The sequence below is a fragment of the Eurosta solidaginis genome, chromosome 2, assembly GCF_040869045.1.
Source record: "Eurosta solidaginis isolate ZX-2024a chromosome 2, ASM4086904v1, whole genome shotgun sequence".
NCBI classification, from domain to species: Eukaryota; Metazoa; Arthropoda; class Insecta; order Diptera; family Tephritidae; genus Eurosta; species Eurosta solidaginis.
This window is the reverse complement of record NC_090320.1, coordinates 6,050,640-6,066,078: the sequence shown is the minus strand read 5'-3', so window position 1 is coordinate 6,066,078 and position 15,439 is coordinate 6,050,640. Positions and strand designations below refer to the sequence as shown.

The following is a 15,439-nucleotide window of genomic DNA, read 5'->3' as shown; positions in this document are numbered from 1 at the left end:
ATTTTATATCATATATGGGGCATTCCATATTAAATCGAACAAATATGGCAGCAGACCTGTTTATATTCCAATAAATATCGTTCAAAACTTTATTTTGTCTACAACGATATTCTTCAAACAAAATATGAAGGTGTATGATATTTAAAAATTTAGCGGTATTACCAGTTTCACAAGTTAACTTTATCAATGTCCCGAAAAGAATAATAAATGCAAACAATTTTGGATTTATTCTTTTCTAATTTATAAAAAGAAAAATTAGAGCCTGATAAGAAAAATTTATAAATTTAGGTAATAGTTCAATGATGATATTTCGGAACCCGCAACGATATTTTTGTAAGCTTTCGGGTTATATCGTGCTACAGCTTGAAAGTACAAAAAACCATACAAATTTGCGCTGCCATACAAAGTGATCTCTATATTTTTTTAGGGGAGTAATTGGGCTTTGTATTGAGCAACACTAAAAAAAAATCTAAAAAGGTGCAAAAAACGAATGCAAAGTTAAAAAAATGCTACAAGAATCTAAACTTTTTTTGAACATTGAAATTCGATGGTCTAAATATTTATTGAAAAAAAAAAAACAATAAAATAAAGCAAATTTTCGACACACTGTATCATTGCAATCAACGATATTTCGATCACCGCCTTTGCGCGGGTGAATTGCCCTTCAACAACTTTGATGTCTTTCCAAGGTTGCCACCTTGCCTTATTATATACAATTCTTTTTAAATCCGCGGCTATCTCGAAAAATTGCTAAACTCATTTGGTTAAAATTTTGAACGCACAAAATCTATAATAATCGAAGACTTTTCCCCAGATACTGCTTCTTAGGATAATCAACAGCGTTGCTACCTGTTTGAAACTAAAAAATCAAAGGAAATACTTCTGAACAGTTTTGCCACCTAAGCTCAGCCAGATACTTGTATTGCTAAGTGCGGTTATTCAGGTAAGACCGCTTTAAAACCACACGTAATTGGTAGATTAGAGATGGAATAACCCATATACAGAGTTATACAAAATACAGACGGCGCAGCAAAATCAACAGTGAAGAAGATGGTGTCGCCCAACAGACGTAACCCAGGAGTAAAATTTGATGTTAAACGAATATTCTTACATCTTCATATTTTTCTGAGGCGGTAAATACTTGATCCTAACTTTATATAGTGGCTTTAATATTTTTCGAAGAAAAATGTGTCTGCTCAATGCTCGTGCATTAATTTGAGATGTTTAGGAGCCTCACAAACAGCACAGAATGAGAGAACGTTTATCATCTAGACCCACAATAACATTCAGACCCTAAGTTGAAAGTAGCGATATCTCACTGGAAGATATTCAGGTCTTTTCAAGAGTAAAGTTGCCGTCCTATTACAGCACCTTCCAAGCTAAACTTAAAGGCATAGTAAATATCACTGCATGCTTATTATCTTAAGGTCTGACAACCGTGTCGTTTTTTTCGACTGCTGATAGACGTTTAATAAACGGGCTTCACTGTGCATCACAGCAACCCCTACCAGTTCAAGGTGGTATATATAGAAACTTCTCTTCCGACGTCTTTGCGAGGAAGGCTACTGATTAGTATAATAATATTACGCCCCTTTTTCTATCTAGCATATGGTTACTGTAGCGATAAGAACACTCCCCGAAGGTTTTGGTGAGTGTTAACGATGTTGATGACCGGATGAAGATCCTGTACGTTCCGGTAACAAACAACATTAAGGTAGTAGCCCGACCATCTCGGGAATGATTTAGTATGACCACATGAAACCTTCTAGGTCATACCGCCCTCCCACCCCATACATCCATGAGGAAATTGAGGTCGTCAGAGCCTCGGCTGTTAAAGAAACAGCATTCGCCAAGGGTAGGTGAGGCTGACTATTGGGTTGGAGAAGCTATAAATTGCGCTAGCAACCCCTTTAAAGGGTTGCGCTAAACAAGCCCTTCACTCAGTTTGGTATTTTAGTCGCCTTCCGCGGGTATATTCTAAGCCCACTAGCCCGCTTTTGTATATAACATGGTTTCGCTTGGCTGTAACTTGAGTTAGAGCACTAATTCCAGATGGAAACTGACTCACACATTTAAGGTGTCTAGGCACATTTTGGATCAATGATATATAGATTTTCACCTTTCTGCCCAAAGGGATTGAGCCGCTTCGTCACTTCGTTCATCTTCTTGGGGACAACTGGAGTCGCAACGTTATCTCTTTTTATAATCTCAGAGTAAGCTCAAGTCTTGTCATAAATTCTTTTAGCTTATTAACCACATCAGCTCTGCTTGACATGCTGCCATCACTCTCTACTTTTCAGCTTTCGAGGTACATGATTATTCGCTTTGTGAGTCCCATCGCATACTTAGAGGTGTGTTAGGGCCGTTTTCTAAAAGTAAACTTTTTTAATATTGCAATCGTGACTAGCTAACTTCATCGTTCGAGGACTAAAACCATCTCCTCCACTTCCACCTCTTAAAAGCTGGCTTGTTGCCTCAAACTGATCGCTGCCTCTTCTTTCCGCACAGGGCTTCCTCCTTCTCAATCCGTTTGTCATGTATTATAGTATAGAAAAAATCGTTCCCGAGATGGTCGAGCTAGTAGCTTAATGAGGCTTGGTACCGGAACACACCGGATCTATATCTGGCAAGGGACCATCAACGTCGGTAACACTCCCAAAAACCTTTGGGTAATGTCTTTATCGCTGCAACAACAACAACAACAGTATAGAAAAAACTAGTTACTATATACATCATATGAAACTAGTATCTTCTCTAGGTACCATAATATCATGCCACCAGAAAGTGAAGAGCATAATAGCACGCACACTCAAATATGAATTCTTGGTATTTACCTTTGGTTCGTTCACATATCATTCGTTCAATGGAGCATTCAAGGTAGCGCAAAACAATGACGCCGGCAAGGAAGGCATTGCCTTAAGGCGTTCCAAATTGATACAGTGAAAGATATCAGATTATTACCGTTGCTGGTGCGAATGCCCCTTTGGCTTTAGTTTCACAATAAGACAAGTCAGCAATTTATTGGGCTCTTTGTAAACATACACACATACATATGTACACATAGTACACGATTACAAATATGCTACTACCAACACAGCAAATAAAAAATTCTTTTGTGATAATTATTTAAACGATTTATTGGATAGTGCAATTGACTGTAGGTGATTTTAGGTGTTATAGCTACACATGTACATATGTATGTATGCATAAAGCGATTTATTCGTAATGGGATATAAATGACTACTAAATATAAGACTTTGTTAACTTTTTTTATTCTTGTTAATTCTTAATATTTATGTCCTAATAAGACAGTTGAAGGAACGCAAACGAAAGACTTAAGAAACAAACTTCATTTGAAGTATTGATAACGTAAAGATTAAAAATTTATTTACACTGAAAAAAGTCAAATGAATTGATTAAAATGGGTAGTAATTGTTGAGGGCCAAATTACATACATATGTATAAAGCAACGCCACGCAACGAGTCACTTTTTCAGGTACGAACCAAAATAGGAGCATTTATGCACTTTAGTGATGATCATTACAGCCAATGATGATATAGTGGTTATTGTGAATGTGAGTGGCTGTTAAGCAAATTGTCACTGCGTTATATAAAATCGGATCCTTAAGCTAACAAGTACACATAACACTGTGCTATAGGCGTTTTAGCTAACTAGACTTCTTCCCTCAACGTTTGCACTCAATTTATGGAGGGGTGACATACAAGTCAACGGCCATAACGTCAATTGACCTTATGTCCACTTCAAACGGTAACAAGATCAATTGAAGTTTTGACCTTATGAAATGGCCACAACGTCAAAGTTCAAATGATTACAATGTAAACGACATTGACATCGTGGTCGTTCTGTTTTTCTGCTTTGGCCATAACGTCAACTTATCTTTCCTTTTTAATTTTGTTTTATTTCAGTGAAGAATCGGATTAAAAAGCGGTTAGGTGAGGATTTCTTCGAAATAAGATGAACTTATTTAATTAAAGACCTAATGAAAATTTGGAACTAAAAATCGCGCGATTTATTATTCCAAATTTTCATTAGGTATTTACTTGAATAATTTCTTCGTATTATATAATAAAACTTCTAAATAAGTCTTGGTTTGATTTTAGTGAAGAATCAAATAAAGGCCTTTTTCCCGAAATCGTCATAAGGCCAAACCGAAAATTTCAAAAAGGCCATTAAGTCAATATTAAAGAGGTCATAAATCCACTAGTCAACTGAACTTATTTATGGTCATTTAAAGTGGCCATAAGTTCAATTGCCATTATGGCGGTTGACCTTATGGCACCCCACCGCAATTAATAGTCACTCTTTTTGTATGATACCAATAAATGCCAGAAATCCTTTATATATCCACATGATTCCTCTCATTCGTAGTTCACGTTTCTCTTCGTCGTTTGTCCTCGAACAATGTCAAACTGTATCAATATTTTGATAACGAACCATTACCTTAAGTGGTCATTCACCCTCATAACTATGTCGCGAACTATGCTAACATCGATTGTTTATCTATTTTCATTGAAATCTGACAGAATGTCCTAGACTAACACACAAACAAACAGGGCAAAACAAATATTCAGCCCAATTCTGCATTTCGACTTGGATTGGAATTTTTTCGATTTGGCAATTTTGGTATTCTGTGTTCCAATCTCTTTCGATCCAACTTCGAATCGTTCGATTTTTTGTATTCTGCATTTCGATCGTAGTTCCGTTTTTCTAAGTTGCAAATTAGTTGGCGGAAAAATATTTTATTTTTATTTTTTTATTAATTTATAACAGAATTTTAACAAAAATGTAAGTAAAACTTGTTAAGAAACGTAGAAGGCTTGATGATGATTGTTTTTTATGTTTCCAGGTCAAAAACAACATGTCGATGTCGAAGTCCTTGGACGTATTTGCCCCGCAAAAGTATCTAACACATACTTCAAAGCATCCTTGTTAAGTCGAAAGTTTTTTTTGAACCTAAATAAGAAAATAAGTCCTTAAACTTTACCACTTTTAAGTTCAATTTCTTACAATTCGTCACTCATCTCAAATGGATTACACAAATCTCGCAATATTTGCCTTTCCATTCTCGCCTGGCAATTTTCGTATGTGTTACTTTCCAACTCCATAAATAAAGCCGTGGCTATTGATTCCATTGTAATAGACAGCTATAATTTGTGTCTGTTCGGGGGGTCCAATTATATGCCAAAGCAAGCTGCCGGCGTAGAGGAAGGTGAAGCGAAAACGTAAACAATCCTTGCGGAAAGAATAAATAAACCTTTATAAAGTATTTTAGGGCAGTGCAATGAAATTAGCATCATTAAAATTCAGAAAATGTCAACTATATTCGTGCAGGAATCCGTTTTAACAAAACTTGGTGGCCACGGCAGGGAATTGGCCAAAAGAACGACAAAAACACACTTATAATTATGAAAACAATTCACTCAAAAAAATATAACACTGCGGCAATATATTCTATTGCTTTTTTTTGTACAAAATGGCGTGGATAATTATATATAAACGTTTTTCAGTGTTTTTTACAAATTTTCTTTAATTTATTTTGTTCCAATGTTCACACATTCCGTACCAACAGCTGATTTCGAAAAATCATTTGCTCTTCATCTTCTCTTTACGATTCCGTCGTAATGCAGAATACCAAACTTCGATTAAAGCGGAGCGTAGAACGGGAACGTAATCGAAATGCAGAATAGGGGTGACTATATTGCATTTCTGACAGCAGATATTCTTGAATTCCCCCTGCCAAAATGTATGGCGAATGCGCCGTGTGGATACGTAATTCGCGAACCACGAAATGAATTATTTTGAGTTACAATAAGGTTTCGTGTGGGTATCATATTATCTGCAAATATCTAGCCATAAAAAAGAGTGTGCACAAGGCAATATGATCGAGCACCAATACATTTATCCTAGAACAAAAAATCTTTAAATATCCTTTGTAATCTGATAAAAGGTTAACATCGAAAAAAATTACAAATCTAAAATCCGTTTAAAGGTATGTTACGTTAAAAGAAATAAACCCAACCGTTTGAATTCGTGCTTACTGAAATTATACCGGTCGAAAAAAAAAAAAATAAAAAATAAAATAAAACACAGAGAGAGAGGAAAATTTAAAAATTATGAAGCTGTTCAATTTTTATTCCAACGAATCGCCCTGTGAAAAAACAGAATTTCCTCAAAAGCATAATCATCGGCTACTTTTCTTTGTATCTGTTCAACTTCAAAATCCAAAAATTTTCTAAATTCATTACAATTTACAATTTTTTTTTTTTTTTTTTTGTAACATATATTCAATATAAGTTAATTGTAATAAAAAAAGAATCGGTTAATTGTAAAAACGAGCTTTAAACAAAGTTGTTCGTCTAGCTAAGCTTTATGAAGTGCAAAAATTATTGTGAGAGTTTTTGTTGGATTATATTAAAAAAATTTCGATTTACAAAAATTTAAATGTTACAATGACGGAATTTAAGCCAAATTATCAACGATATTCTCATGCGGATTCAGCGCTAAAGCTAAAGCGTAGCGGAAATGAAGTTAGTTGCACACCATTGTGGATGTATAAAATTGGAGACGCCATGTCCGACTTATTATCAACAGACCAATTGCCTATTGGTATGAAAATTGCATATTGACTTAAGTCTGTAGGTATATTCTATAATGATTATGCGACACGAAAATTATCGTTTTCAAAGCGAAACTTAGCGACAGTGGTAATCTGTATGATTTATCAACTCTTAAATGATCGATAAACGAAAAAATGTCATACATCTCTTTGGCAGAATTTAGCACATGAACCACGATCTTCTTATTTCTAATGCCCAGTTATTCAGTGCAAGTTTAAACTCCAGTTAAAGTTGATTTAAGTTGCCGGTCATCTCAGTTTAAGCATCTGAAGTAGCAAGAGTAAATTGCAGTCAACTTTTACTGGAGTTTAAACTCGCACTGTAAAACCAGGTATAACTCTTAAATTGAGAATGTGTGGCAGCTTTAACTGCCGATGCCCATGTCGAAAAACGTAAATGCTATACAAAAAATGTAGTCTAGAATAAGCTGGTTGACTTAGTTCTTTTACTTTTTAAGAGATTCGCAAACTATTCAATTTTTAGCTTTTTTAATATACATTTTTCTCTTTTTTACAAGGCTACGCCACCAGTGTCGGCTATGGTGAACGTTTTCGCGACCATGAATTCCTACCTTTATTTTCATGTTATCCGTTCGTACCTTTTCTGATTGCTCTAGGCTGTTTCATAACTTTAGGCGGGTATGTACTTAATAGATAGAGCTGAAAATTTAAATCTCAGCTTCTTTATAAAATAATTTCCTTTTTTTTTAGAATTACCTTTGCCTTATATCGTTGGAGAACTGGCACGAGGCTTCATCATTACTTGAATTGTAAAATTAGCAAAGACAAACTTAAGTATTTTTATGTGAATTATATTTTGGTGGTGATTATTTGCATAGGTTTAACGTAAGTTTCTCAGAAAGTATATATTCTTGCATCAAGAACCTAGTTTTTACGCTTTTTTTCCGTAGTTTTGCAATCACCATGATGCTCATTGCCCATAATAACATATCAGAAGAAAAAAAAGAAAACGCTTTGAACTTTGAACTTGCAGACAGAAATATAGAAAAGATAATAAACAATAAAGAATATACAAATTTTGGAGATCCTCTAAACAATTTTAAACAGATATCGGAAAAATTGCTACGAGCTATTGAAAGTTGGTAGTACTTCATTGAACGAACAAACCATTGTACCAACAAATTATTGAACCAAGTTTTTCATTGCAGTGAAAGTTGAGCCAAATCTAAGAGAGACCAGTCAAAAAACAGATTTACAGGATTTTATGATGTATAGAGATGACATTAAGGATTTATTGAACACTTTCGATCACGCTAACCGTTACATGCTACACTTTTTGGACTGTAAGTAAAAGCGATACGTACGCTATACTGGGTTGTCCCCGTACTAAATAAAAAGGTTACAAAATACCGGCCCATGATTCAATCACAAGAGGTTTGCTCGACAGACACATTTTTTGACATCTGTAGCCATTTTGCTCCCAAATCGAACTGACATTCTTTAACTGTGTTGTTTCTTCGCGAATTTTCGAAAAATATTAGTAGTAGAAATAGGAAGCAATCAGTTTACAAATACCAGATATGTACTGAACTGCAATATTCCTTAGAACAGTTTTTTTTAATTTTAAAGTGAATTTATTAACTATGCCTTGATCTATTAGTATGGCTGAACATTGAACATAGGTAATTTTATGAAGTGAGGACACCAAGAAATCGTGCACTTTCGTAAACCTATGAATATACGTAACCTAAACCAATTCAAAATTCATCGTTCAACGTCAAAACCTCGACTATTAAATCGATTCACGTAAAAATGTCATTAGTAAATAATGGAGATGCCATATCGAAATGTACTCATTGGGCATGTTAACTTATTCAGGTAAAATTCTAGAACAGGAGCCTACTACTAATACGCGTCCAAAAATAACGAGAGAGGTGACCTCGACGCGTCTTTTGACACTTCTCTCGATATTTTTGGGCGCGTAAAAGTGGACCTTCTGTTCTATTAACTCTGTATGTTCCGACCATCCGTCTCCATTTCAGAATTTGGGGATTCGGTTTTTATTTGGAATATTATGTATATACTTATTTGATATATTCGGACCTCGTGAGGAAGTATCAAATGAACGTATTCCGAATATTCTAAATTAACGGTTTATCCGGAACGCTTCCATGAATACTTAACGGAAAAAGCTTTTTAAGCCAATTAACCATTTTCTTTTATTTTTGTTTTTGTCAGTTCATTGCGGCTGCTGGGTAGAGTATCACCCCTGTCGGCTGCCTGTTCAAAATCGTGCTATCTCAAAATTTTTTCCCAATTCAGGATTTTTCACAAAACCGCCCTATATTAGAGTTAGATTGAAGAACGCTTCATCTCAGAATGCTTTTCATTAACTCCCTCTTATGACAAAATGCATTGAACTTATGCTCATATAGGGAGTTTTTGAAACAAATTTTGGAATAGTGTATTTTTGAATAAAATTCTAACGTATGACATTCTTCAAACAATTTATGAAAGAATGACCAAATCAACCTAACTTTATCAATTCACGAAATATTTAGTAGAAAATGAATTATTTCCCCAAACACTTTTGGCATTTACAAATTTATTATCACTACTAATATACTACCAAAGATACTTTTCTACTGAAAGGGATTAAATTATTCCCCGTTTCTTTACTTCGTAAAAGCAACCCGTCCAGATTTTTCAATTTGGGAGTGTCAAAGATCTGTCATCATTGGAGAACAAACCTCTAGTAATTGAATCATGATACCGGTCCTAAATTTTTTTTTTTTTTTTTTTTTTTTTTTGAGAGACGCTCAAAATATTTGACTTTTAGTTAAATAACAACCGTATTTTAAAGTTGATGCCATTTTGCACATGAAGAGTATCACACCTCGCGGATTCATAGGCGTATTCAGCATCAGATAAGTGCCGGAGTATTAGACATTAGGAGAATTTATATTAAAATGTATGCACCTGTGCGTGATACAAACTGTATGTATTGAAGGAAACTGGTAGTGCCGCAGACGATCGATCTCGTGCTTTTCTTTACGTTAGGTGACACATTTAATTCCAACTATCTTTCAGAGACCAGATACGCAATTGTTTTGAGTTAATATAACATCAACAAGAACAGGAAAGCTTAGAGTTAAGATGAAGGACAGCAAAGAGAAGGCTCGCACTTTGCTGAAAAATGCGAGTGCATAAAAAATGGTTTTGGGAATACCACTCAGTGTTTCTTTATGCATTTACCAAAATCAATCTACCAAAACATTTTATAAAATAAAAGAAGCTCTTAAAAGCATGCAAAGTTTTCCCAGCTCATCCGCAGAGCATATCGTTAGCTTAGAGTGCAAACCTGCTAACAGCCACTAAAGAAATTTTACATGGCAGGCAAAAAAACTATTTAAATTTTTCTTTTACTTTGTGTGTGGCCAATATTTGACGTTACTATTATAGATTGATACATTAGCTACTGATCTATTAAACTGCATCAAAAAGTTATTAAAAAAAAAAAGTTTTACGCAGATTTGCACTCTAAGCCGACGATATGTTGAAAGTTTCAAGGACTTCCTTATAACATGGGGATTTATTGAATTTATTGGTGCTGATATTTCTTTCGTACATTGAGCCGTGTTTTATGAACTAAATTAAAAAAAAAAAAAAAACAAGATTAGTTATAGCATACTTTGAGGCATATTACTCAAACGATTTTAGTATAAGCAAAACTTGCCTCCTTTTGCAGCCTGGCGTTATTATGACACTAATGCTACTAAATTTGCAAAGGCCGTAGCAACAATGGATAGTCACAGAGCACTACGAGCGTTGCAGCAGGTTAGAATGGAGTTCGCAAACGTTGTTTATAAGGTAAACTGAACCCTTTAATTACAAAAATGAAGTGGCTATTCGTCCGAAAAAAAAAGATTTTATCATCCAAATCAACAAAAAAAAAAAAAAAAAAAAACAACGAAAAATAAAATAAAAGATTCAGAAATTGTTGTACTGAATTTTCCGGACGAATAGAAACAGTTAAAAAAAAGCGAAAGCGAATTTTTACGGTATTATTTTGAACAGGTAATTCAACAAAATCGCGCATTCTACAATTATTATCAACAGCTAGAAAGTTTAGCGAAAGATGATTCAGCAAAATATGCACCTGAGTATAATAAAAAGCTATTATTAACGAATACCTTAAATATACATATGAAAAATGTGGAGGACAGACTAGAGAGACTCGGTAAATATGTATTGTTGACACACGCTGTTTAATGTCATTTTTAAAATACTCAAATTTTCTTCTAAAAGGTAATAAGTTACAAGATGGTACAATTGAAATGAAAGAGACAAAGGAAAACTTCCAGAAAGCTGCGGACGATGTTGGATATATTGAATTCCCCGCGACGCTTTTAGGTTTCGGATATTTTATAAGCGCATCGATGTTGTTGGTAAAGTAACTGTTTTAAGAAGTTTAGGCTTTCAATAACTTGCAAAATTTGGGCAATAATACCAACAGCATAGTTAAAGAAAGTGGTCTGCATTTTTAACTAGACCCATATCATAGTTAAAACTGGTCGGTTTTCACCGCTATGTAACAAGTCACGTCAGCTATCCACTTGCCGCGATAGCTGAAGCCATTTGAACCACCAAAGAGATCAAATACCAAATTGATTCAGGGGTTGTGTAGCGCAACCCTTTCAAGGGGTTGTCAGCGCAATATATAGCTTGTCTAACCCAATTGTCAACCTCACCCACCCGTGGTGAATCCTGTTTCATTAACAGCCTCGGCTCTGGCGACCTCGAACTCCTGATGGATATAGAGGGTGGGAGGGCGGTATGGCCTAGAAGGTCGTATGTGGTCATACCAATTCGTTCCCGAGATGGTCGGGCTTGGTACCGGAACGTACAGGATCTGCATCCGGCAAAGTACCATCAACATCGCTAACACTCCCTAAGATCTCGGGGAGTGTCCTTATCGCTACAACAACAACAACAACAACATCAAATTATCGGCCTCTCACAACTCAGCGAAGGTTTTACCCTCCCTTTGCTTCCAAATATGAGTGCCGGTAGGTGTACTTTCGAGGCCAGAGCTAGTTGAGAAGTAGTCAAAACCATTTTGTTTGCAATTCGTTTCCCATTCCGATCTCTCTCCATCTCACTTTTCGATTTTCGGAACTCCGAATTTTGGCTTTACTCTTACTGTTTCTCTTTTTAAATTTAAATCAAAATGCAAAAATTCCACTTCGAATGCATATATTTCCAAATCAAGTTACAGCTACGGCCTCAGATGTTTAATTAACTAGAACATTTTTTCGTCTTCAGCTCTTATTTCGTTTTTCTTTCAGATAGTTTTTCTTTCACTTTCATTCATGCCGTTGTGGGTTTCGGCCAAATACAGCTACCGAATAGCTTTTTTCAGAGGAATTTTGCCCTTAATGTAAGTCTTTTTTATAAACTATTGATGCATTTTTTTCTTGATTATTATTATAATTTCAATTCAATTTCTTTTCTGCGAAAGCATTTTGGCTTTGATATTTGCATTCTATCTGATATTTGTGTTGGCTATAATGTACTATTTTCTATATGGGATGGTGGCGAAAGATGGTATATGTGAAGAAAAAGGGTAATTTTGAAAATTACTTAACCTTCAGGTGGTCAATAGGCTCGTTTTGGGCAAGTTTTACTTTTTGGAAAAAGATAAAAAAAATTTTTAATTTTCTCATATCGCTCCTAAAAATAAAACTGAAATCTCTCTTCCGGAAATAAGTGCCAAATGAAGGTTAAACGTTAAAAACTTCGAAAAAAGGTCTCCTACAAAAAAAAATTACATTTTTGCAGAGCTATTACATCAGCTCGTTCAAACTTAATCGATGACTGTCTCAACAAGTCAAATACATTTGATGCAAATATTCACTCTCACTACTATAAAGACATGACAGAAATTGAAAAAGTTTTGAAAGAAATTGAAAATATATCAAAGCGACGTGTAATTGGATATGCGACAAGCCAACCACTAAACGACTTCGAAACATATCGTGTCAATAAAACTATAATACAAGATATTTACGTGGAAATGTTGAAAGTTTCGGTTTATGCGCCTAAAAACATAGAAGGCTTTGGCCTAATTTGGAATAGTAATCGTTTAAGTACAAATAAAATATTACAACAGCTAAATTGTACGCACGCAATTGGAAATACAATGGCGACATCATTGCACGGCCAAGTTGCACATGAAATGGATAAATTATATAGAACGACATGGCGAATTGAAGCAATGCTACAAGATTTACCCAAACAACTGAATGAGAATAGCCGAAATGTACCTAAAAATCCGAGTGCTGCAACGAATATAACCGATGATTTGCAAACGATATTCAATGCTGATAAAGAGGAGCTGCAAGCGAGCCTCTATAATGCAAGAAATGCTCTGTTTGAGGATTGTAAAGACCTAGCGCAGGTCTTTAAGAGTTTAACAATGCGATCTTGTAAATGTTTAATGCGTTCTTTGGTAAGTGGATTAGCTTTCAAAGCAAACTTTTGTAATTATTAAGGGTTATTGAGGGCAGCTTCTTTATACACTAATACAACAACAACAACAACAACAACAACAGCTTCTTTATACTTAAAAATTGCCGATTTTTAGGTGCACACAATTGAAACTGCTTTTTCTCGTTGTGTGTATGGAGAGTAAAGGCATCTGTAGTAAGTAAAAGCTTCTAATTACCATTCACAATTCGCAGATTCAAGGGGTGTGTAGCACAATACTTCAGGTTTCCAGCGCAATATATAGCTTCTCCAAACCCAATTGTCAACCTCACCTATCCGCGGCGAATCCTGTTTCACTAACAGACGAGGCTCTGGCGACCACAAGCTCCTCATGGAACTTGGGGGTGGGGAGGGAGGGGATGGCCTGAAGGTTTAATGTGGCCACATAAATCGTTCCCGAGATGGTCGGGCTAGCACCTTAATGGTGCTGTGGTACCGGAGCGTACCGGATCTGTATCCGGCAAAGGACCATCACATCGATAACACTCCCCAAAGTCTTCGGGGAGCAACCTTATCGCTACAACAACAACAACAACCATTCACAAGGAAGTGGACTGGGAGATTATTTAGAATTTTTTAGGCCCGTGCCTAAAGTATCATTTGTGTAGCCGCTGCAAGTGCACAGCAGTCCCATCTGTCCTGGGTTGAGCGGGTGTTTATAGAAACGTATAACACAACATCATTCTCCGTGGAGGGAGTTGAGCGTTGTGTTTGGGCACCTCATAGAACAATATTTCCATGAACACCACAAAGGGACCACAGATAACGTTCTTTAGAGCAAGCTCATACCAACTTATAAGTGATTGCACCTCCTGGATGAGGCAAAGCACTACTACAAGAAGAAGAAGCAAGAGAAGGGTGCTGGATCATTACTCATCAGCTTGTTGATCCAGCGCCAACTACTTCTGGTTTTTCTGCTTCCGCTTGTGACCGTACATCTGCGCTTCAAGCTCACGAACGAACAATTTCACGATCTGTGTACGTTAGGTCATTAAACCGTAGTAATGTTATACGGAAGTACTAATTATTAAAGTTATTGAACATTATCTTTGCCCTCCTCTTCCATTCAGAATCTCTTTTGGTCTGGTGCAGTTGTGTCAGTTTTTATATTGCTGTTACTGTTGGTTCTATTGATATGGTTAGTAGAAATGCTAAGAAGGTCTTATACGCCAATTGGAAAATCAAGTCGACGAAGAAATGCCAGTAAAACACGGGAAAAATTTCGAACAAGAAGCACAAGTCGGCCAAGTAGCATAGCACATTCTAGCCGTACCAATACATCATATTCCACACGCGATGGTACACCGATTTCTACCCGTAGAAATACACCTTATTCAACTCGTGCTAACACACCACAAACTAGTCGCAGTCGAAACACAGCTCAAAGCAGTCGGCCTGATACGCCATATTCGTCGCATCGAGTCACACCATACTCCAGTGAACGAAGTACAACACATATAAGCCATACACAAGCTGATGCTTCATATTTCAGTAAACAAGTGACACCACGCTCAATAAGCACTAGAAGCTCTGAACGAACGCCTACAAGGGGCACAGGTTTGGCACAAAAACTACCGCCAATTTTTGATCCATATTTCAATGACTACATAGGAGGAAGTGTACATCAAGATTATTTGGCAGATCGGTTTACAGAACGTTTAAGTAGACGTGATGTTTTACCGCGATACCAACAGCGCAAACTTCACTACCCTTGCCTAGGACATCGTGATAAGACATATGAAACATATCCTGAGTTACCAAGTATAGCACATCAAACTCAACAACCAACATTAAATGCATCAGTGAAGCAAACACATGAATCGAGCTACGAACCTAAAAGCATGAGGAAAAAGAATACATTTAGATATCCCGGTTTCGCTGGCAGTGATTTCAGTACAATCCATCCTGGCGACATACCAAGAAGTATTTCAAAAGTTATAGAACGTCGCGGTAGAAGTCTTCCTAACGAAACGCATGAAAGGAACGCCAATGACGATAAACAACCAAGTTCAAGTGGATTGAATGCTGAAGTTCCACCTTTACAACCTGGCAAAGTTGGTATAATTTTATGTCCTTGTGGTTGTGGTAAGCCTTCGAAAATCTATGGAACAAAGGATGATATTGAACGCATCAGAAAAGCAGGTCGCATTTGCATTGCAAAACGTGGTGAACACTTGAGAAATAAACATTTAAAGTCATTTACGTCTGTAATGCAATTACGTAGCGACGATCCGGATGAAGATAATGTGTAAGAACGTTTGATAAATGGAATTTTTATAATGCAACCTTTG

General features: G+C 36.1%; 2 protein-coding genes and 1 long non-coding RNA gene across 3 annotated transcripts in view; 1 reads left to right on the top strand and 2 right to left on the bottom strand.

Annotated features, from left to right (window-relative positions):
* The window catches only part of LOC137239186 (uncharacterized), a 38,443-nt gene that overhangs the window by 20,637 nt on the left and 2,367 nt on the right, over positions 1-15,439 (bottom strand). The window lies entirely within an intron of this gene.
* On the bottom strand, positions 4,760-5,576 carry LOC137241942 (uncharacterized). The gene is made up of 2 exons (XR_010950034.1): positions 5,030-5,576; positions 4,760-4,975 (listed from the first exon to the last, which is right to left on the bottom strand). It is a non-coding gene; the product is annotated as an uncharacterized lncRNA (long non-coding RNA).
* LOC137241459 (uncharacterized) lies at positions 6,472-15,433 on the top strand. Its single transcript, XM_067769074.1, has 12 exons — positions 6,472-6,628; positions 7,157-7,277; positions 7,350-7,484; positions 7,550-7,737; positions 7,808-7,942; positions 10,348-10,469; positions 10,677-10,839; positions 10,908-11,047; positions 11,948-12,039; positions 12,121-12,225; positions 12,441-13,110; positions 14,219-15,433. The coding sequence occupies exons 1-12, from the start codon at positions 6,472-6,474 to the stop codon at positions 15,398-15,400; spliced, it is 3,210 nt and encodes a 1,069-aa protein (XP_067625175.1). The 3' UTR covers positions 15,401-15,433.